The sequence below is a fragment of the Mauremys mutica genome, chromosome 6, assembly GCF_020497125.1.
Source record: "Mauremys mutica isolate MM-2020 ecotype Southern chromosome 6, ASM2049712v1, whole genome shotgun sequence".
In the NCBI taxonomy this organism is placed as follows: domain Eukaryota; kingdom Metazoa; phylum Chordata; order Testudines; family Geoemydidae; genus Mauremys; species Mauremys mutica.
In genome coordinates, this window is record NC_059077.1 from 33127763 (window position 1) to 33152862 (window position 25100).

At 41.9% G+C, this 25100-nt stretch overlaps 1 protein-coding gene across 4 annotated transcripts in view; it reads right to left on the reverse strand.

The window, feature by feature from the left end:
- SLC38A9 (solute carrier family 38 member 9) overlaps nt 1-25100 on the reverse strand; it is a 78844-nt gene that overhangs the window by 9783 nt on the left and 43961 nt on the right. For all 4 annotated transcript variants that reach the window (XM_045021856.1, XM_045021855.1, XM_045021854.1 and 1 more), the window contains 3 exons: nt 24717-24823; nt 11580-11693; nt 9408-9556 (listed from right to left, as the gene is read on the reverse strand). In XM_045021856.1, coding sequence (XP_044877791.1) covers nt 9408-9556; nt 11580-11693; nt 24717-24823 — 370 coding nt within the window. The remainder of the gene's footprint in view (nt 1-9407; nt 9557-11579; nt 11694-24716; nt 24824-25100) is intronic.

The following is a 25100-nucleotide window of genomic DNA, read 5'->3' on the forward strand; positions in this document are numbered from 1 at the left end:
ATCTCACAATTACTATGAACAGCTATATCTAGGCTCCAGTCTTGTTCAAGTTTTACCTAGTGTGTTTGGATGGTCTATTGTTAACCCAATTGAAGACATTTTAATTGTAATACATAATAATAAACCAAATTAGGGAATGCTAGTCCACCTTACTTTGTAGGCTTAGACAGAACTTAGAACTCACCCTTTGTCTTTTATGTTTACATATGGTTTTAATAGTGCATCCTGCCATGTTTTTAATGTCAGGGATAAAACAGGGATGCAGTGAAACAAACACACATAGTGGCTGCCAGTTAACAGCGCTCTCAATATTAACAACTTTTGGTTAATAGCGACACTGAATTCAATGTTAATGGGATTTGGATAGTGGCAATATGCATACCACTTATTAACAACTGTCTTGGAAAGAAAGGCCCTACCACAGGCAGGTTTGCGGGGCTGCAACCAGGGAAGGAAGCACATGGGGCTTCCCGATAGCCCAAGAGCACAGGGAGAGGTGTGTCCTGCCCTGGTACTGGGGGTCTGGGCTCAGCACTTCCTTTCCTGGCTGCAACCTTGCAAACCTGCCTGCAGCCAGGGTCCCACTGCCTGCACAGGAGGTAAAGGGCCCACAATCCTTCTCAGCAGGGGAGTCCCTGCTGGAGTCCCAGAGCTGTGGGCTGGGACAGGAGGCTGTGAGAAGGCAGCAGAAGGGAGGGAGGCTGCAACCTGGATGCCAGGGCTCTTCAGAGAGAGTGGGCCTGCATGGTACCTCTCCCTGCATTCTCCAGGCTGTGCTCTGCCCTAGCATCATAGCCTGGGCTTGGCGTGTTCCAGCATTTACTTCCCTGGCTGCTGCCCTGCAAACCAGCCTTTTGTTTATTGGCAACCTCCTGTTATTAGCAACTTTTTGCTGGGAACCAAGAGTCTGCAAATAAATGGCACCCACAGTAACAACTTTATGAGGACAGTCATCTTTACCGAGGCTACTCTATCTAGCCAAGAAATTTTCTATTTGTTTTGTTATTTTATTCTACATTGGAGGCTAATTTCCTTTAAAAGATTTATCTTTCTTGACAATATTTATTCCTAAAATATTGTAAAGATTCCCTTACCCATTTAAATTTATCTAACTGACAGCAGTTGGTTTTGATTCTTTCAGGAACATTAATTCCCAGAATTTCAGTTTTATCGTTGTTTATTCTGAAGCCCAATACCTGCCCAAATTCTAAAGTCAATTGTTCTATCATTTTTAACGAGGCTTCTGGATCCTGCTAATATAACAGGACATTGTCAGCATACAAAGCTATTTTGTGTTCTAAACGAGATGTTTATCAAGAGGCTATTTCTCACATTGATGGCAAATGGCTCCATAGCCAAAGCAAAACAAACCAGCAAGCCTGCGCTTGTACCCCTGGATAAAAGGAAAAGGAGGGGATTGATGAACATTAACCAAAGAAGATGCTCGAGGATGAATACATAGGGCTGATATGCCCTTATAAAACTGATTTTCAAAATCAAACCTTACTAAAAATCTAGCTGAGGTACCCCCAATTCCAGCCTGTCAAAATCATTCTCAGTGTTGAGTGAAAGCAGCATACAGGAAGAATTATAAGAATTAACATTACAGATCAAATTCAGAGTTCTGATACATCAGATAGGTGCCTGCCAGCAATGAATTCAGAGTGGTCTGGGTGAATACATTTGGGCAAAATGATACCATCTGTCTGCTAGCACCTGGACGTAAAATGTTAGCGTCCACATTAAAGAAATAGGTCGGTATGCAGTAATTTATTGAACAATTGGAAAGATCTTTTCCTTCTTTAGGAATGACCACAATTTCTGCCTCTTTCCATTAAATCTGGAATCTCATTCCCCTGCAATATACCATTAAATAACCCAGTTAAACTAGGGCCAACACTTGCTTTAGAGCTCTGTAATGCTTCCCAGAAACCCCCTTGGGACTTGGAGCTTTAGTGGATTTTAAGTTCTTAAATACATCTTCAACTTCCTGTGCAGCAATTTGTCTATCAAGAGCTGCCACATTATCCTCAGAGCTGAGGTGTTTCACATTTCTCAAATATCTATTTATGAGTTCAGAATTTGGCTGTTCTGAAGTGTACAAAGTATGGAAAAAGTTAGCAAACATTTCAGAGATCTGTGTGATGTCAGTTACTAAATCTCCCGTTTTATTTCTAATCAGAGGGATAGCTGATTTATCCTGTTTCTTTTTAAACTTTCTGGCTCAAAGCCTATCAACTTTATTGCCTGTTTCATAATATTTTTGTTTACTACATCTAACTGTTTGCTGAGCCTTACCTGTTTGTAACAGGTTAATTTTTCCTCATCTCAATTGTTTTCTTGTATACTCTTTTAGATCTTGTAGATTTATGTCTGTCTACCTTCCAAATCTGACAGTTCTTTAACTGAACTCTTCTACCAGACTTTGAGGTATGATGCTGTAGTTATGAGAGTCCCCCTCATTACTGTCTTTCTAGCATCCCAGTGAGTACTTACTGATTCCATCCTTATCGTTTTCTTCTATAGATTTCTGGACATGTTTTTTCCAAGTCTTGAATTCTAAGGGGATCATATAACAAAGCTCTATTCAACCAGGCCCTTTGTTTTTCTACTGAGTCCCAGACTTTTAATCTAATATATGCAGGGGAATGATCAGACCAAGTTATACCTCCCAAATTACCTTTTTAAACCAAATTAGCCAAGAAACAGAAATCAGATCAATCTGGCATAAAACCCATGAGTAGCAGAACAATATGAATCTAGATGTCAGAGACTATACATCTCCCACTAGACATCCACCAGATCCTCATTTTCTAAATTGGGCAAATAGTATATGGGCTAAGACATTACACTAAATAATGAATTTTATATCCATGTGGTGATAATGATAAAAGGAGAGCGTTAAATGTAAACTGGACAGTACAGAACCCAGGATATGTCTACATTGCCCCATAGTTTGGGCTATGGGGGTGCAAATAGCTTTGTGTACCAAAGTGTTGCATTGTAAATCCCTTGTGGGGATACTACAGGCATGAAGTGCAAGTCTCTAGTTCACACTAATGCAGTCCTGTTTGAAGAAGACTGCATTAGTGTGAACCGGGGACTTGCACTTCATGCCTGCCGTGTTCACACGGGGGAGTTTCAGTTCAGCACTTTGGTGCACACTGCTACTCACACCCCATAGTCTGGGCTACATGGCAGCATAAACATGCCCTAAAATGCCCTGGGTGCTGTACAGCCCAGTTTTCATTTAACTCTATCTCAACACCATTAAAACCATATGAATGTAATATCCATTATTTGCCGTGATATCTTACCCTATATACTAATCTTGTTCCTCTAGATTTGGACTGTTTCTTCTGCTGTCATATCTTTCCTTTTGTCTTGGTGACATATCTTTTTGAGCTGTTCTGGCTCTTTGACCTCACTGATTCCCAGTGATTTCTTGGTGATGTGCAAGACCAAAGAGAAACACCAGATATTGTGAGACTTGAGATAAAAATTGCAAGAGCTGGCAATGCTGGTGATGGCATTCAGAAGGTAAACTGCACACTGCTGTTTACCTTTTCCTAATACAAGAACAGGGGGACATTCAACTACATAGAAAGGCAGCAAATTTAAAGCTAATAAAAGGAAACACGCAATTAGCCTGTGAGTGTTGGCCTGCTAAACCCAGGGTTGTGAGTTCAATCCTTGAGGGGGCCATTTAGGGATCTGGGGCAAAAATCAGTACTTGGTCCTGCTAGTGAAGGCAGAGGGCTGGACTCAATGACCTTTCGAGGTCCCTTCCAGTTCTAGGAGATTGGTATATCTCCAATTATTAAGATATCATTGAAGCCAAGAGCTGAGCAGTCATATTTGTTAGGATTAAACAACAGCTACAATGAAAGATCTAAACCCTTCTGCTTCAGGGCAAGAAACTTTCCCTACAGGCAGATTATCTCTTATATCCCCACTTGCCCCTTCCTCTGAGATATCGGTTATTGGCCAGGGTTACTGAACCAGATGGATTACTAGTCTGATCTGATATGGCAATTGCTATGTTTCTAACTTGCAAGCCCCTTCTTCTGTTTAAGTACAAATTCACAGCCCATTCTATCTCCAGGCTATAAGGATACCTCATCTTCACTCTAGGGCAAATGGCACATGGAAGGACAACAATTTCCTAGTTTCGATGTAATTCAGGAGGACGTGTGAACAAATGAAAACAAAATCTCTATAACAAAGTTATCCTTACAAATAATTAAGAAAGGAGGTCTGTAAGGCAGGGTTGCTACCTCAAGCACACAGGGGTCAGACACAAACAGCTGCTAGAAAAAGGCCCTCAAATGTTAGGATTTTTTCTTGGGGGGTGGAGGATGGGAGACATTCAACAGGAAGATAGTTATTACACAGAACCTTCAACATTATGGTAGGTACAATACATTCAGGTATAATCTGACTAGAGGGGTGCGGTCATTAGGGTTGCCAACTTTCTGATTGCAGAAAACAGAATACCACTTTCCCTGCCCCTTCTCCAAGGTCCCGTCCCCTGCTCACTCCATCCTTCATCCCTATGTCGCTTGCTCCCTCCCCACCCTTGTTCATTTTCACCAGGCTGGGGCAGGGGTGCGGGAAAGGCTCTGACAAGGGGTGTGGGAGCTGGGGTGGGGCCAGGGATAAGGAGTTTGGGGTGTATGAGGGGCTCCAGGCGGAAGTGTGGACTCTGGGAGGGAGTTTGGGTGCGGGAAAGGGCTCAAGGCCGGGGCAGGAGGTTGGGGTACAGGAAGGGGTTCGGGATGCAGGCTCTGGTTGATGCTTAACTCAGGCGGCTCCTGGAAGCAGTTGGCATATCCCTCTGGCTCCTAGGAGGAAGGGTAGCCAGAGGGCTATGCGCACTGCCCCCGCCCACAGGCTCTGTCCCCGCAGCTTCCATTGGCCATGGTTCCCAGCCAATGGGAGCTGCGGAGCCAGTGCTCAGGGCAGTGCCTGCGCCACTGGCAGGGGCAGCGTGTGGAGCCCCCCTGGCTGCCCCTACACCTAGGAGCCACAGGAAACAGCTGGCTGCTTCCAGGAGCCAGGTGGAGCTGGCCGCTGCAGCCAGCTGGACTTTTAGTGGCCTGGTCAGCTGTGCTGACCGGAGCCACCAAGGTCCTTTTCCAACCAGGTGTTCTGGTCGAAAACCGGACACCTAACAACCCTAATCACCATAATCACTGCAAAAACAGAGTCTTGATGGTGCTACCCTCTCTAGAAAAGTCTAGGATTTTACTGAGAATACATTTGTAAGATTTCAGAGACCTTAAATCTGATTCTGTATCAGTCCCTTAACCCATAGCCAGCCTACTGGGGAATTCCCCTGGTGGGACATAGTTGACTCAGTGGTTGTACCACTCCCTCTCACAGCCTCCACCATCGAGAAAATAGTAGAGGAAGCCTGGAGGATTAGATGGGAGTGTGGCCCACTAGCTATATTCAGTTGCCAGAACAGCCCCTTAAAAGATGTTGCAACCAAGCATAAGTTAGGAGTAGCCTCAGGAGAGTTCTAATTTACACTGGAAGCAAGGTAGACCCCCAGATGGTCCCACAATTTTGATGCAGCAAAGATGGCTGAAAGCCATCTATGTTCCACCCCCAACTCCATCCTTGTATTGAGTTGCACTTTGAAGGAACAGCAATTCTAGCCCCTTTATTCTAACAGCAACAGGAAACAGAGGAGCACTGGGATCTTAATAAAGTCTCAGGGATGTTTCATGTTGGAGAGTTAATCTCTAAGAACATAGGAATGGCGATACTGGGTCAGACCAATGATCCATCTAGCCTAGTATCCAGTCTTCAGACAGTGGCCAATGCCAGATGCTTCTGAGAACAAACAGAACATAACAATTTGAGTGATCTATCCCCTGTCATCCTGTCCCAGCTTCTGGCAATCTGAGGCTTAGGGGCACCCAGAGCATGGAGTTGCATCCCTGACCATCTGGGTTAATGGTTCTTGTGTTATGTGAAGGGGTAATAACACTTCCCTCATTCATGATTTTATAAACCTCTATCATATCTCCCCTCATCCCTTTTCTAATCTGAACAGCCACAGTCTTTTAAAGCCTCTCCTCATATGCAAGCTGTTCCAAACCCCTAATCATTTTTGTTGTATTAGAATTGGAAAAAGTACAGAGAATGCATCTTTTTTGAGATGGGGTGACCAGAACTGCATGCAATATTCAAGGTGGAAGCATACTATGAATCTAAATAGTGGCATGATGATATTTTCTGTCTTGTTAGGAACCATTAGGCATGGGTAGATAACATTGTTAGCTTTTTTGACTGCCGTTGCACATTAAGTGGATGTTACAGAGAACTATCCACGATGACTCTAACATCTTTCTTGAATGGTAACAGCTAATTTAGATCCTATCGATTTGCATGTATAGTTGGGATTATGTGTTCCAATGTGCATTATTTTGCATTTACCAACATTGAATTTCATCTGCCATTTTGTTGCTCAGGCTGCCAGGATCTGGGGGAAGGTCTGACTCTGTGAAAGAAGGCTGAGGAACTAACTCTTAGCACTCAATAGTGAACTATAGCAGAAGCAGCAAGCCTGTGAGAGGACAGATGGGTCTGCTGGGCTACCAGGCAGAAAAGGGAGCAAATAAGGAGGAACAACATTGCAGAGATGCTCAATGATTTCTTTATATCAGTCTATTTATCCTCTCAATACAAGAGGCAACAAATTTAAAACTCACAGAATGAAATATCTTTTTGTATCTAACCCACAACACAATTAATCAGGGGAACTCACTGCCACAAAATATCATGAAAGACAAGAGCTTAGCAAGATTAAAAGAGGATTAGCCATTTATATAGGCAAAGAGAACATTCATAGTTACATTAGATAAGACATAAAACACTCATGCCCCAGAGCATAAACTAACCATTAAATAATGGTGATTAGGAAGCATCTTTAATACAAGAACTAGGGGTCACCAAATGAAATTAATAGGCAGCAGGTTTAAAACAAATAAAAGGAAGTTCTTCTTCACGCAGCGCACAGTCAACTTGTGGAACTCCTTACCTGAGGAGGTTGTGAAGGCTAGGACTATAACAATGTTTAAAAGGGGACTGGATAAATTCATGGTGGCTAAGTCCATAAATGGCTATTAGCCAGAATGGGTAAGAATGGTGTCCCTAGCCTCTATTTGTCAGAGGATGGAGATGGATGGCAGGAGAGAGATCACTTGATCATTGCCTGTTAGGTTCACTCCCTCTGGGGCACCTGGCATTGGCCACTGTCGGTAGTCAGATACTGGGCTAGATGGACCTTTGGTCTGACCCGGTACGGCCTCTCTTATGTTCTTATCTTCCTAACAATGGTCCAATTTTTCCATAGTTCCACTACAAGATTTTTTGATCTTCTAAAGCATCTGGTACTGGCCACTGTCGCAGACAGGACAGTGGACTAGATGGACTTTGGGTCTGACCCAGTGTGGCAATTCCTACGCTAGCAATTTACAAACTCAGGACATATCTTGACAAAGAGAAGACCACAAGAAAATTATCTGCCCTTTTGACTTAACTCCTTCAACTACCTGTGAAGAAAAGCAGTGGGGCAAATATGTGCAAAAAGACGCTAGCACAATGAATTGTGAAGGTACCTGACAGAGAACTAATGTATTTGGAATAATGTTTTTGAGATGGACACTCCCCACATTAGCAGACCTATACCTGGTGGAGATCCTTCACTTATTTACCAGGAACTGGAACATGGCAGGGAGGAGAACCCTTTCTTCAAAAGATCAAGTTTTTCCTTGGAGCAACTGTGAAATAGTTCACCTTTCACTAAATGAGAGCTAGAGCTGAGGCCTGGGCAACACTAGCAGGGTGGGTTTGAACTAAGATTCGCAACTTCGACTTCACATTCGCATAGCTGAAGTCGAAGTATCTTAGTTCGACTTACCTGGCCATCTCACAGCGGCAAGTCGACCGCCGTGGCTCCCCCGTCCACTCTGCTTACACCTCCTGCCGAGGTGGAGTACAGGCGTCGATTCAGGGATCGATTTATCGCGTCTAGACAAGATGCGATAAATCGATCCCCGATACATCGAACACTACCCACTGATCGGGTAGTATAGACGTACCCTTAGAGCAATGAGGCATTCCCTTCCTTTCCCCATGAAGAGTTAGCAGACTTGCTTATGTAGGACTCCCGGAGCTTTTTGTTTCCTTATGGGGTCAAGTAAGCTATAACTGTTTAATTAACTAGCATTGGTTTGTCTAAGTGAATCTGCTGGAATGTAAACTGGCAAAAAGTTCTCCTTCAACCAATTTGAGTTGTGGAGTCAACACAGGAGAGAAAATTCTGCCCAAAGAGGGATGCTTATCCTTTGTCTAAACTCTGTTCTTGATTGCAGCTGGGAAGAAACAAACAGTTCTATGTTATCAGGGACCAGACTGGCTAGCAACAGCTGCTGGTCTGCTCCCTGACTAACTGCTGCTAGTAGGGTTGCCAACCCTCCAGGTTGTCAACCCTCCAGGATTGGTCTGGAGTCCCCAGGAATTAAAGATTAATCTTTAATTAAAGATTATGGCATGTGATTAAATCTCCAGGAATACATTCAACCAAAATTGGCAACCCTAGCTGCTAGGCAACTAATGAGCCAGCTGCACTGCCTTAGCACTGTCAGAGTGGCCACAGCCTAGATGCCTGCTGGTTTAGCAGTCCTGCTCAAAAGCCCAGCCCTCACAGCAGTTTAGTGGCTGTTCAAGGCATACAGTGCTTGCAGCTGTGCTTGCCCTTGTTCCTATCTCTGCTGCCCTCTGGCTTCAGACTTTTGGCTTTGACTGTTTATCCACAGAACAGGTACCTATGGCATTCTTGGGGGTGGTGTGCAAACCTGCCCACATCTAAAGTACTTCCCCCAGCCTAAGGGGAGGAACCACTGAACCCAGGGCTCAAGCAAATATGGGGGAACAACACATGAAAACACACAGATGGGAATGAGGGTCAAAAGCAGGGAGTCAGAGGGGGACACTGAACAGAGAACCTCAGATAGCACCCACTCTGTTGGATGGGCACCTATTGAGTTCCTGGGGTGGGTGGGCACAAGCCTGGTTACATCTAAAGCCTAAGGGGTCCATACAACAGGCAGCTGAAATGCAATATTTCTCATCCTGCCCCAACAAATGCGTCTCTGCCCTGACCTGCAGAGCCCACTTCTGAAGGCAAGAGCATAGTTTATTTTTTCATGCTCATCCAATCTTTAGCCTTCACAAACTTGGCCATCAAATAAGTCACTGCAAAACTGCAGGGGTAGTTTTTGAAACACACGTCTCCCCAACTGCAAACTCCATAACCTTAGCAGAATATCTGGCACAAAAGAAACCAGTGAAGCATTGTATGTCAACCCCTTGACACCGGGTAGAGTCCTTACCTTGGGTAAACATTGCCAAAGACATGTCCTAATAGCTGAACTCGTGCCAAATAGCCAAGCAGCGGGTACACAGTTATCATCTGGAACAGCAGGAACAATCTTGCAACAAATGACATGATGTCATTGCTGGGAAAATTGTCTAAAAAATTCTAAAATAAGAAAGGCTAATTAGGCAGGATTGACAACAGTTGTATTGTATCAGAGGGGTAGCCGTGTTAGTCTGGATCTGTAAAAGCAACAAAGAATCCTGTGGCACCTTATAGACTAACAGACGTTTTGCAGCATGAGCTTTCGTGGGTGAATACCCACTTCTTCAGATGCAAGTCTTCAGATGCATGAAGAAGTGGGTATTCACCCACGAAAGCTCATGCTGCAAAACGTCTGTTAGTCTATAAGGTGCCACAGGATTCTTTGTTGCTTTAACAGTTGTATTAGATTCCTAAAAAGTGTTACAAGGGGGAAAAACAAAGCCTGAATAGTGCTTCTCAAATCAAAGACATAAAATTGAACTCTCTTGTGCAGCTTGTATACAACTAAATACAACCTAATGTTTGTAAATATGAAAGGCCAGTGATTTAATTTGTGTATTGCCCTCACTAGATGACATTTATTTTTCCAAACAGCACACATCCCTGAGTACCGAATATGGAGCTGGCACCCGACTTCATATGCAAAGGATTTCAAATGCTCCTATTATCCACGTTTACATAATTAATTATAACTACTGATAACTCTTAAGAATATTTTATTGGCTCTAGGTCCCTTTACCTTGGGAATCATGATATTCCAGCAGGCATCTAATTGCCCAATAAATTGCATAAACAGCTCTTGGTGCAAGTGAAAGTATCCTTCCTCCCTGTGAAAAATTCATAAAACCTTATTTGTTTTCAGAAACTGCAGCTCCACGACAAAGCCACCTTTTTGCGGACCTATTTGTAATAATTCAAGCTGGATCCTTTACAGATAATACGGAATGGAGGGATTCGACAATTTGAAACATCTGTTAAATGTACAAAACTGTTTCATAAATGTTTTGTATAATTACTAACAATAAAAGAAAGAAGTGTTTGACCGCCATTATTTAATCATAGCTCATCAGCCCATGAAATTCTTTCAAATGGCTCACAGAAGAGCTTCACGGTTAAACATTATCTTCAGTCCTGATATGGCTATAGCTTCCCTCCATGTGGTGCTCCACTGCTGAATTCTCAACAGGACACGCACAGCATCTTACATGAAATGATTCATAAAAAGACCACCTCTTTTCGAAGCAGCCTGAGGCAAGGAGATCAGGGTGGCCCAATGGATGGATGGATGAGGGAGTGGAAGATATGATAGTCTTCCTGCCAGTGTATTGCACTAGTGCCCAGAGGCCCCAATCAGGGCCCCTCACAGTACTAGGCACTGTACATACATAACAAAAAGATGGTTCCTGCCCCCAGATAGGCGGGTATTTTATTTTAGCAGCTGTGAGTAACCCCAATGACTTCAGTGGGATTAGTCACTGCACATAAACTTACATTCATACATAAATCTTTGCAGGATCAGAGCCTAAGGAAGCCTGTTCAGCTCATAGTCAATATGCCCTCAGACAAAATTAGCCAGTGTAGCGCCTCTCCCACACAAAATGAATAAAACCCAGCCAGCTCACAAGTTTGATTTCATTGGTTTTTTAGGACACTTTGGTTTTCCTAGTCACAACAGTTAGATATTTGTTTTACCATGTTTATCAAGTAGTGGCCGGTAGATTAGTGAGTCAATGCTATCATCAGTATGTTTTTGTCAAAGTGCCCTTGGGGGGGGAGGGATAGCTCAGTGGTTTAAGCATTGGCCTGCTAAACCCAGGGTTGTGAGTTCAATCCTTGAGGGGGCCATTTAGGGATCTGGGGCAAAAATTGGTCCTGCTAGTGAAGGCAGGGGGCTGGACTCAATGACCTTTCAAGGTCCTTTCCAGTTCTAGGAGATTGGTATATCTCCAGCTATTACCTTTTTTTTTTTATTACCACAACATGCTAGTCACTTTCCACACATTGGAGAACAGACAGTCCCTGCCCCAAAGAGCCAGTCACAGAGACAGACAGAAGTTAGCGGATGAGGAAAAAGTATGGATTTTTACACACAATAATTAGAAGGGCAGGGATGGAAACAGTGCAGTAAAGCATCTTTCTCTACCTGTTCAATGCACTCTTTGGACAATGGTGGAGAGGGAAATGCAGCAAAAATTAACAGTCCAACATAGAGATATGTTAATCCCACCAGGAAATAAGCAATGGAAAGGTCTCTCACCTGCAAAAATAAAATTCTCTTTTTATTTTGGCATTAACATACACAGCAAAGTACAAATCTGATGAACTAACTTACTGGTTGACAATATACTAAATATACCATGCTAGGTTAGTTTCTTTGTAAAGCAAGTTATTTGATAAAATGTGGCGCATTAATGCAAATAGTTATACATGAAAATAGTTCATTGCAAGATTCTGAACAAGACACTGATAATCTTAGCTTAGACAATGACAAAGTTAGCTTTGGAGTCTGATCCTATTGAAGTCAATGGAAAGTATCCCATTGACATCATTGGGATTTGGACCCCATGCACAGATTTTTGAAGTATGCTCCCCTCTTCTGCAAAAATATGAAGTCTAGTACATTCAATATGAGCCAAATCTTGCTGTCCTTACTCTGTGTGATAGACCTAAGCCAGTTGGGAACAGCAGAGTAGTAGAAGGGAGCCAGAGGAGAGGAAGTGCATGCATGGAACTGGGAGCAAGAGGTGCAAGAAGCTGAGAGTGAGTAGGCATGCTGCTGGAGGACTGAGAAGTACAAGCGTTATCAGACATCAGGAGAAAGGTCCGGTGGTGAGGACAAAGAAAGTGTTGGGAGGAGGCCATAGGGAAGTGCCCAGGGAGTTGTAACTGTCGCGCAACTGTACCAGGAGGCACTCTAGACAGCTGCAATCCACAGGGCCCTGGGCTGGAACCCGGAGTAGAGGGCGGGCCCAGGTTCCCCCCAAACCTCCCAACTCAAACACAGGAGGAATTGGCCTGGACTGTGGCTTCTACCAGAGGGGAAAGGTCTCTGGGCTGTTTCCTGACCCACAGGGTGAATCTGTGAGGTGAGCAAATCCACCAATAAGCGCAGGACCCACCAAGGTAGAGGAGAAACTGTGTCACATCTGTTAAATTCTTATGGGGTTAAATGGGCAATTTGCCTGAATGAAGGCAAATTTGGTCCTTTAAGCAGGAAGAAGGTTCACAAAAGCAGTCACTAGGCAGGTATTACAGATATATTTAGATCCAGACAACAAAAGAATCCCAGAAACAGCTTCCTCGACAGATGTAGGGTGTTACTGCTAACCGCCACAATCATGCAAAGAATATAAAGATTAAATAGAGCCTCTTCAGCCTTCTCACATACACCCACTCACTAACAAGCCTCAGGACACATTCAGCACAACTAGCAGTGATAGCCAAAGAGTCCATTGATACCACATGTCAAGTCTGTTGTCAGGACTAAAAACTGGCAGCTAACACATATCAGCAGGCCAGATTCAAGCTATAATGAACATGATCTTTTTTAACAATGTGCTTTGAAACCCAAGAATATGGTCTACAGGGAAATCTTCAAAATGCACACATTTATCATGTTAGTTCCTATGGATGTAACCAAAGAGCATAATCTAACATCTTATATTGTAATATGGGGGAAAAAACAAACACACACATATGCTCTAAGAACACAACGTGGAAAGATTGCTGGTTTTGAGAGTGTGCACTTATTTTTAAAGGCCAGATACAGCAATCCAGAATAACCATATATTTTCCATTTCAAATCACTCCATACCTCCCAGAGGCATTATATGCTTTTAGAACCATATTTTTATATTAAATCTTTTCACTATAATTATTTGCCTTCATTATAGTGTTCTGTATAAGCATTGTACATTAAATTATGGCGAAGATTTTCAAAAGTGGGTGTCTAAAGTTAGGCTCCTAAATCCATATGTAGGTAGCTAATTATAAGTGATGAAATTTCCAAATGTGCTGAGGACCCAATAGTTTCCAATTAAGTCAACGAGAATTGCTGGGTACACAGCCCCTGTGAAAATCATTAATTTAGGTACCTAAACACAGATTTAGAAATCTAACTTTAGGCAACAACTTCTGAAAACCTTGACCTAAAATGTATATACATTCAATATACGTAAAATTTGTGTGGACTACACTTGTATCAAATTATATTAATTAATGGAAAAGCAATCACATCCACTTTTGAAATAAATTTTCCAAGCTGCAGAACTCACTGACACATTAACCTTTTAAGTACATTAGTTGCTATTAGGCTATTTTAATTTCCTACATCAAATCACTCTTTTTGGAACTGCATTAGGACACCATTTGTTTTTGGTTATTAACTAGCTAGATTCTGTATTATTTGTCTGCATGCTTTCTCCAGGACATTCACTACCACTTACCTAACAATTTGTTCAGATGATGCTAGCAATCAGCTTCTTAAAGGATTACTGGTAACACTTTTGACACAACCTTATTTTACTAGGACTTATAGCGACATGATCAGGATTAGTAGGCCTCCAGATTTGTCCTACTTTTCCCCATTTATATCTGTTCACAAAGTCCAAGTTTTTCTTCTAATCAAATACTTTAATGTCTTTTTCTTTAATAAAAATCCACACACTACCAACTGAGCACCCAAGGAGAATCAAGCCAGTGTGCATGATACCAGTGGTACCCTATCTTTTTAGTAACATATCTGGAAGATCCTCTCTCTAGTTTTCAGTTGTTGTTTTTTTTCCCCCCTATAGGATGCGTCAGCAGAGCACCTACTTCTGCTGACTAAGTTTCTGTAACCAGTACATAATGATCTAATTTCTAGGCTTGCAGCTGTGTTAGATTCCCAATGTAGCCACTACAAACTCAGCCAACATATTCAAAATAAGAACTGTAACCTTCAGCGATTGTTCTGTATGCACACATTACATAGAATCAACTTACATGCTTGTGTTTGAAAATTTAACCCCTAGAGATATTTTGCTAAATGTGATGCAAACAAACAATCACGCACATGTAGAATGGGTACTTTAAGCAAAAATACCAACACCCATAACAGTGCCTAGATACTGTGATTGGTGCTCTATAAATACATTACATAGACTACATAGATAAACAATGACAATTGTATGCTTTGTTCATGTATATTTTGAGTGTGTAACTTATGCCCTACTGTTGGAAAATGTCGGTGTACATGCATTGCTACACTCCTACTTAGCCAGGAAGCAAACAAGGAGGCGATAGGACAAAGCATACTGCCTGACCAATTTGTCTGAGTGGATGGTATAAATATTACATGGTGGTGGTGGTGGTGGTGATCTGAAGAAGAGCTCTGTGAAAGCTCGAAAACTTGTCTCTCTCACCAACCGAAGTTGGTTCAGCCACCTTGTCTCTCGAACATGGTGATGGTGGTGTCTCGGAAATGAACTGAAGGATTTAGCAGGACAATGGAAGATGTGCATCCTGCACATTAGCAGTTAAGTTTTAGCCAAAATGTACCCGATACCTGGAGAAGGTGGATACAACCATTCAAAATACCTATGGACTACAGCAGAGGAACACTCTGATAAAAAAAAGCTGCAATGTTTAACGCTACATGACCATACAAAGGACCTAGACTCAGGAGATTTACTATAAATTTGATCTGGAAAATGGAGAAGTAGACAACAAAAAGGATATTTTGATTAAAGTGTGGTTCTAGTCTGAAAAGTGACTGTGTAAAAATGGCATTATGGGACATATAAAATATGGAACTCCAATGATCTCCAGAGCAATTTTGCACCGTTTGCCAGTAAAAAGATGTTTTTTGTAATATCCAGCCCTGAAACCTGAAAGGCAAGTTGGGTTCTTTTGGCATATATCAGCCAAATAAGTTTATTTCTAAGGAGATAGATTATTCAGAGTCATCTTTGGCTAAAATACATACAATGAATAAAATGCTTGTGATGGAAACATTTTTATATAGTCACTTTTCAAAGTGCAGCCACACTTTAAAGTGGCTGGAGACTACTGCACTCCTAAACAAAACTCACCTGTAATGTAAGAGTTGCTGCTTGGTGCTATGGAATATGGAAATGTGTCTTCACAACATCTTCTAAGGCAGTGGTCCCCAAACTTTTTACCTCACGTCCCCCCCATACACCCCGTCCTTGCTTCCCTCCCCCAGAGATGGGGGTGGGGCCAGCAGCTGGGGCTGGAGCCAAGAGTTGAGTTTCCTCTTCGCCCAATCTGGGGGCTGGTCCGGGCCCCAGCTGCGCCCCCCTGAACGTTACTTCATGCCCAGTGGCGTAGCCAGGTTCTATCATCAGGGGGAGCGAACACATAAAAAAAGGCGCCACCCGACATATCAAATTACTAATTACATACTTTTAAATTCGTTATACATATTTATTTTGTACTTTAAATAAAAAAACACAAGAATGATCCAACCACGGAAGGGTTTGCACAGCTGGCATTTTGCAGGAGAACTTTAGATTATACTCAGATATACTTTAGATTCTACAAAGTAAATGACAAATTACAGTAGTTTACATTGTCACAGGTTTTAAAAAAAATACCGGCCAGTTTTTCCAGTTACTAATTTCATTTTAAAATCAATCACTGAAATGCACTTCATTTATAATAGATCGTAATACTAAAGTCACCAAAAAGGCATGACAAATACAAGATTTCATAGCTCTTCGGGGCCGGACAAAGCAGTAATTTCCCTTAAAGTAGCTTTATTCATGGGTTTGGTTTTTTTTTTTTTAAACGAAAGACATCTCTACGACACAGGTTGGCAGTCTAACATTTTTGAAACACTGAGTACTGAAAGTTTGGGTTTTTAACCAATTTAAGCTGTACACAAACTGCTTAATTTGTGCAAAGGTTTGCCAAGGCTGACTCCCAGCACCTGTAGGCTTGGCAATTCATAGCCCGGGTACCTTTGGGCTTGCTGAGTCAGTTATGAAAGTAAAAAAATAGCTTGGGCCCTGGCACCTTTCATTACGAATTAAGCACTGATCTAGCGACATTTATTATTCTTTTTAGAGCCTCAGCTCGTAGAGACCTGTGAGTATGTGAGAATCTCAGCTATCATTAACAACAACAAATACAAGATACGGGCCCTCATGGGAGAAGGGCAAAGCTGGAAAACAGGAACCCTAAAAGCTCAAAAACCAGAAGGCAAATAAAAAGAACCCCAACTGTACTATATTTTAAAATCTCATGATTTTTAAGCCAATCTCGGGATATTTGGGGGCTTGCCTCATGATTTTTTGAGTGCTTGGCATTAGCACTAGTAAGGGAATCACCTGCTTTTCAAGGCCATCCAGGATATATCCCTATGAAAAAAATCAAGGACAAAGGTTATTGTTGGGAGACCTGGCATCATAAGACGTTGTGTGGTAAGTCACAGGCACTGCTCGGAAACCAGGAAAGGTGAAATCCTGCCCCTTCCCTTCCCCTATTGAAGTCAAGGGCAAACTCTGCATTGATCAGCACAGAGAGAGACAGGCTCCCCCCCAAGCGCTGGAGCTGGTCAAATGCTTGATGGGCAGCAGGGTCCCTACGCACCACCTTAGTGCAGGACTTTGGGCCCCAAAGGGCGCCCCTTAATACAGGCCAGGTGGCCTGGGGACGGAGTCAGCAAAGCTCCCCTCCCTGCTGACCCTTCGCATGGCCCCGTCAGCCCTCCGCAGATCAGAACTGAGCGCCACGGGAGCTATTTCCAGTGGACAGAGGCCTGGGGAACGTGCTCGGGTGGGGGCAGGAAGGAGGCTGCGGCACGGGACATTGGGTCAATACCTATTCATATGGAAGAGTACTTGCCTACGGAATAACCAACACCATACTTAGCAGCACCTACTGTAAGCTAGGCATTTGTTGGAGGTCTCCCCTGTAAGTCCTGAACCTGGCCAAACCACGCTAAGGTTGAGAGAGCTGACAGGATGCCAGCCAAAAGGTAGTATTGTTGTAGGCAGGCCACTTCCCATTTGAAAAGATTGTCTTCCAATTTTTCCCCCACACACACACACTGTTTGCCCACCCTAGAAATTCCACTAAACAATTTGCCTTGAGCAGAGATAACAGTGAGGTGCTCTGGTTCTTTCTGAGTCTCACTTTGCCTAGTACAGAATCCCTGCACTTTCAGTCCCTGCAAACAGTCTCTCACCGCCTGCTTAGGAGTGGAATTTAAAGGAAGTCTCTTTTTAGGAAACCGTAGTATAATTTTACCACTCGACTGCTGATAAATGAATGTCCTAGGTATACGTGGCAGCACATCTTTTGTGCTGCTGCACTTAGCAGTTATGGCCCTGCATGTCACTGATTTTCTATCAGCAGTACAGTCAAGGAGTTACAAGATAGACCCTTCACAGCAGATTCTAACGATATGAGATGATGATTTATACATGAGTCCATTTCTTCAGAGAACTTGGGCTAGCAACACAGATTTCTCTCACTCTTGCTTTTGCTTTCTCTCTCTGTCCCACACTCAGATGTTGGTGACCTTGTTGATCAGCATTAATTTGGACAGTCTGTATAGTGGAGTTGTTTTCCATGTCCAGGATTGGTCATGTGAGGATGTGAGTTGGGGCAAAAAATTGGCATCAATTCCCTTCTCCCACCAGGCATAATTAACAAGGAGAATTAAAAAACCTGGGACCAGAAGTTAATCAATCATGTCTCTGACACTGAAAGGTAATCAATCACCTAAAAGCCTTTGAGAAATTAGGCAGATTTATGCCCAATAGCTTTAGGGTTTCCAACCCTCAAGGATTTTCCTGGAATCTCCAGGAATTAAATATTAATCTTTAATTAAAGATTATGTCATGTGATAAAACCTGCAGGAATATATGCAACCAAAACTGGCATCCCTGTGCCTTAAACCTGCAAGTCCCCTATTACTGTTTGGAGAGTGTTAAGTCTACTTTTTTCTGTGCCATGTTGAAAGCTTCCCCTATTTGTATTTTCTCCTGTTCTGAAGTGATTCACAATAATAATTAATAATAATAATACATTAATAACAAAAAGACTCTGCTTTGGCAAAGCAGAAATGGTTTAATATGTGAATCGCATTGAAAGCGTTTTATTTTAAGTATCCTGCAGCAGACAAATGACAAAATATGACCTGCTTAATAATGAGGGGAGAAATCGTGTAACTGATGTTCTGTGTGATCTGCATGTTATGTTTGTTTATGTGATAAAAGCTAGAGCTGACTTATATTTACATAGCTGACCCGGATGATGTAAGACTGAAATGGCTCAGGAAGCCAAGATACAAGCTGTGGGGAAAAGCAAGAGCTAGTGCGGCGTGTGTGGGGGCTGCAGGGACCCGAGCCGCCCCGGTCGCGGCTGAGCGTCCTAAGCCCCCGCCAGGCAGAGCGGGGTGAGCGAGGGAGCAGGCGGCGCAGAGGCTGCAGGGCAGGCAGGCAGGGGGTTGACCCTGTAGCAGCACTGAGCTGCCTCCATGAGCCTACTGCTCCTCAGCCCCTCGCACCGCCGCCACACTGGGGGGCTGCGCTGCCGCCCCTTCCCCTCCTGGCAGAGCCCTCCCCTGCTGGGGCTCGGCTTAGTGAGTTGGGCAGCTGCAGGTGCGCAGGAGCCTTCTCCTCCTCCTCGCTGGGGAGCCAGGCAACCAGCTACCGCCGCCTGCAGCCCCAGAGTAAGTCAGGCTGGGGATGGGGGCGGGGCGGTGTGGAGCCTAGAGCCAGCCGGTGGCTGCATGCAAAACCCAGCTCCGGACTCCAAGTCCAGAGCCCAGTGCTGGCAGCAGAAATGTGCCGAGTTTGGGAAATGTCCTCAGGGGGAGCGGCCATGCCCCCTGCTCCCCTCCAGCTACGCTACTGTCCGTGCCCCTCTAAGGGGGCACACACGAAAGATTGAAGACCTCTGTTCTAAGGTCTAGGTAACACTCATTCTATGCACCTCTCTCCGACGTCCTTTGAGGGCGAGACACCCATTGGGAGAAGGTGTAACTGACAGGCTGTGTTCTGGAAGGGGTGTTTCTTGAAACTGTAGGATAGCCAGACAGCCTTTAAATACGGGTGGAGTCTTAAAGCTAGAACCTCCTTCCTGATACTCCATGGTAGAAGAAAGGGTTGACCACTGGAATTTTCTCAAAATTACTTGAGCTGACAACCAGAAGATGTTTCTTGAATGATCAGAGAAGCTGTATGAGATAAGGGATAACATTTTCAGAAGCTCCTAAGTGATTTAGGAGCCTCAGTCCCATTTTCAAAAGTGACTTTGGCACTAAAAGTCAGTGGGACTGAGCCTCCTAAGTTATATTTAAAAATGAAGCTTAGGTGATTTTTAACATTTTATTCTAGATCTTCTATAGAACATAAGTACCTGTGCTCACTCTAGTTTAAAAATAATTATTTGAAGTGGTTTTCCTGTATACAAGTAACGTAGTTTTTCTGCAAAATACGTATATAGTTCCTCTCCTGAGTTCTCCGTCTGTTATTTATATTTCGCCTGCAGTCAGTAAATGTTGTATTTAACACACTCTTTCTTGTGACTACTGTTTGTAGTTTTGAGGGAAAATGTCCTGAAGGGGAACGACTCTAACATGACTGTCCTTGATACAGATGGCTATTAAAGCTAGACTCAATAATGGTTAGAAAGTTGTTGGGACCACTGCTTATGCCAGCCAATATCATCCATCTCATTGTTCCCTTTATGCTCCCTCTAGCTGTATACTGTACCACCTGTTGTCTCTTATTTATACTGAGATTGGGGCAGGGACACTCTTTGTTATAGGTTTCTACAGTGCCTACCACAATGGACCCTGGCCTATAGGTGTTACTGCAATACAAAAAAATCAATCAATAAAAATAGAGAAATCAAGAAAGCAACCCTTAGCTCTAAATACTTTCTGCAAGCCAAAAAAGGAGTTCATTTGGTGGTACAGGCTGCACGTACATAGTTCCCTTGTTACAATCTGAGTCAGGAAAAACAAGCTGGGACAATTGCATTTGAACAATATATGGTCATTATTTGCAAACAATTAAAAATTTTTTGATTATTGTTAAGCCAGCCTCAGAACAGTCTCCAAAAACTGAGTATGAACAGCTTTTAGAAGGCATCATTCCAGATAAAATTAAGAAGGGATTATGAGTAATGAGACACAAAGGTGATTAAATCTAGAAACATGGGCATGCAGTTGCATTATTTAAAAATATTTCTGTTGCAGTACTGCCTAAAAAGTCTCATATAGATTGGGCCCCATTGTACTAAGCACTGTACCTATATTAAATGACAGTCCTTGCCTCAATGAGTTTACAGTCTAAAAGACAAGACATGGCAGATGCATGAGAAAAACAAGCAGGCTGGAGAAGATGTGGTAATGAATAAATATAACAGGATGAGCACTATTCATAGCTTGTCAATAATAGTGGTTACAGTTTGCCACCTGCCTATCCTTACTGGGTTACTGGTTGGATAGGTGGGGTGGGGTTAGATTATGGAGAGATTTGAAAGTACAAGAAACTATTCACAAATTTAAATTAATTGCATCAATTACTTACATAAAATCACAAATGTAAATCAATCATTTTAGTGCTGATTACCTTAAGATGACTTGTGGTCTAAGGCACAGGACTGGGAGCCTGGTAACATTGGTTCTATGGCTGGCTTTGCACAACTTTCTTGTGTAACACCAGACCAACCAACAAACACCCCACCACTTAATTTCTGTGCCTCAGTTTTGCCATCAGTCAAATGGAGATAATAGGCCCAGATCCTCAAAGGCATTTAGGCTCCTTAACTTGCATCAAAAAATCAATGGGAATTAGGTGCCTAAATACCTTTGAGGATCTCAGCCAATAGCTCTACACCTTTCAGGGGTACAGTGAGACTTAATTAGCATTTGTAAAGCACTCATCAGTTCTCAAATTGAAGGCACTACATAAGTGCAGGTATTTAGTACTACTGTATTAGAGGAAATAGCTTTTGATCAACGCAACTTCAGGATTGTTCAAGTGATCTGCATATAAACAGAATCTGACTCAAAATACAAACATATCTCTGCTTTCCCATTTTAAAAGGAACCTTCCAGATTCTAATTTATGTATGAATAGTAATAAATAAAATAATAATAATAATAATGTCTAACCAGAAGCAAACATTCTCATCTAGGCAAATGTGGTTTAGATGAAGTTACTATAAGATGGGTGCAAAACTGGTTGGGGAAAAAACAAAACCAAAAACCACAACCACACACTTAAAGAGTAGTTATCAATGTTTCACTGCCCAACTGGGAGGGTGTAAAATAGTGGTCCTGCCGGAGTCTTTCCTGGGTCTGGTATTATGCAACATTTTCATTAAATGACTTGGACAATGGAGTGGAGGGTATCCCTATACAATTTGCGGGTGACACCAAACTGAGAGGGATGGCAAATATTTTAGAGAACAGAATTAGAATTCAAAATGACCTTCATAAATTGGAGAATTGGTCTGCAATGAACAACAAGAAATTCAATAAAGATAAGTGCAAACCACTACATTTAGAAAGGAAAAAAAACCAAACCAAAACAAAAACCATACAAATACAAAATGGGGAATAACTGACTGGGCAGCAGTACTCCTGAAAAAAGATCTAAGGGTTATAGTGGATCATAAATTGAACATGAGCCAATAATGTGATGCAGTTGCAAAAACAGGCTAATATAATTCTGGGGTGTCTTAACAGGAGTGTAGTATTTAAGACACAGGAGATAATTGTCCCACTCAATTTGGCACTGGTGAAGCTTCAGTTCTGGGCACTATGCTTTAGGAAAGATGTGGACAAACTGGAGAGAGTTAAAAGGAGAACAACAAAATGATAAAAGGTTTAGAACACTGGGCATATTTCATCTTGAGAAAAGAAGACTGAGGGGACCTGCTAAGAGTCTTCAAATTGTTAAGGGCTTTTATTAAAAAAAGGTGGTGACCAATTGTTCTCCATGTGCACGGAAGGTGTGACAAGTAGTAATGGGACTTATTCTGCAGCAAGGGAGATTTAGGCTAGTTATTAGGGAAAAACTTTCTAACTAAGTTTAGCAAAGTACTGGAACATGTTACTAAGGTAGGTTGTGGAACCTCTATTATGGCAGGTCTTTAAGAACAGGTTAGCCGAACACCTGTTAGAAGGGTCTAAGTTTACTTGGTCCTGATACAGCAAGGAGGAAATGGATTGGACAACCTCTTGAGGTCAGTCCAACCCCACATTTCTCTGATTTTATGAGGCTGTAATATACTCTCAGTTTTGTGCTCTTCTGTGCCTTTTCACAGACTCCTCATCAAAAGATGACTGACTGAAGAACAAAAAACTGTTTTTTGGCTGAGTTAAAAAAGAACTTTCCACATAAACCCATGAAATTTTGGTCCCAAAACAGGTTAGAGTGGAAATTCTATGACAACTTGGAAAATCTCTTCAATGCAAATCTGTAAGAGTAAGTTACCATCACAACCAGGAGCATCTAATACAGGTTAGCACTTGTTAACAGATGCATACTTTCTGCTTGTTGATCACTTACAGGATTAAATGATGCATCAGCTACACAGAAGTGTTTGGGTTTAATTAAGGTCTAAAAAGTGCTTTGAGATTTTTGGATGAGAAGGTGCTGTAGAACTATCAAGTATTATATCAGAAAGGAAATTAAGAATACAGCCTTGACATGTTAAGGATATTATCTGAGCTTATACAAGCAAGGAAATTTTTAACTTAGGGAGAGATTCTTGCTTTCAGGTGACATTGTAAACAAGAAGCAGGTAGCATTATCTCCTGCAAATGTAAACAAACTTGTCTGTGCAATTGGCTGAACAAGAACTAGGACTGAGTGGACTTTGTAGGCTCTAAAGTTTTATATTATTTTATTTTTGAATGTAGTTATTTTTGTACATTATTCTATATTTGTAAGTTCAACTTTCATGACAAAGAGATTGCCCTACAGTACTTGTATTAGATGAATTGAAAAATACTATTTCTTTTGTTTTTATACACTGCAAATACTTGTAATCAAAAATATAAAGTGAACATTGTACACTTTGTAATTGAAATAAATATATTTGAAAACAGAAAACATCCAAATTATTTAAATAAATGGTATTCTATTATTGTTGAACAGTGTGATTAAATTAATAGGGCTGTCAAGCAATCAAAAAAAATTATTTTCAGTAGTGCCCATAACATGCAAGATGCTTTCCAAACAGAAAAGGCGGCATGTCCCTGCCTAAAGGAGTTTACTTGTTGGCCATCCATCCTTGAGTTACCACAACGTGCCTAAGAAGTTACTGACAGGATCATTAAATACTGGGTGATTTTATTGTGTATCATATACATCTATGGACAGTTTGAGCCTCACTTTTGAGCTGTCAAGTGAGAGCTTCAACCACAGTTGAACATTTATCTACTTTGTGATGTAAATCTAATTACATTTTCATTGAAGATCTTGATAAGCCTGGACTGGAACCCTGAATCTGAACACTTCTAACACTCTGGGAAAAATTGCATCTAGATCTGATTATTATAGTTCAGCCCCCTAGGCACAGTAATAATTATAGTTAAGGCTGCTCAAGTGTTTTCACTTTAAATGGTCCTTTTCAGGGCCTTTATAGCTTCAAACTTGCACCTTCTTGGCTGAAATTTGGCAAGTTTGTTGTCAAATTGACAACAAATAAGTTTGAAAAGCATGATTACATTTGAATTACAGCACACTTCCATTTATCCAAAAACGGCCTGGGGGACAGCCAAAGTGTTTGGAGAACCAGGCGTTTGAATATACAGAAGTGTTATTTTGAGCTGCAGTTTCACGGATATAGAAATCCTAGTTATCCAAATTCAGTGTGTCCCCCAGATCTCTATATTAGTTAATTACTTCCTAATAGCTTCTCAATTAACAAACCTCTCAGTCTGTTAGCACTAATAAACAGCTTTGTATTAATGAGCACTAATGCTAAAACGACAACTGAGAAGTTAACTAACACTGGACTAAAGGGGGGCATACTGTGGATTCCAATAACTACAATTTTTGGATAAATAGCTCTTGGAATGGGAAACTAGAGTGTAAATTATTTATATGCACTTTTGGTCCACCAGCAGCCAGGGGAAAGCCGGTATAAATGACTCCCTCACTCTCATCTGAAAAAGCAAGAGAGATCTGTGTTCTACAGCTGTTACAGCCTCCAGATCTATTTTGAGAGATGTCCATCCAGAAAACCATTAGCGTGGTCTACCATCTTTATATCTAAACCAACGATTTCTCATGAAGTTACTTACATTGTTTTCCTGGTTCTTGTTATTCTTAAGGAGCGTGATAACACAGTTATGAATGAAGAAAGCAAGCGTCAGGACCCCTGTGAGCTGAGGAAACTGAATTCTAAACTCTAGGAAAACAAAAGAAAATAAACATTTGTTTTTATATTTGCATCAGTGAAACAATAGCTGCCAAAGTGACACTCAAAGTTTATTTCTAGATGTTAGGAATCTAGAAATTGCTATTCTGGATCAGGCCAGTCCATTTGGTTTAGTATCTTGTCTCAGACAGCAACCAGTTCCAGCTGCTTCAGCAGAAGGAGCAAAAACCTGCTCTCAGGGAAAGTTTCCTACTAACTCCCAGTACTCAGAGGTCTTGTTATTCCATGATTTGAACAATATAAACTT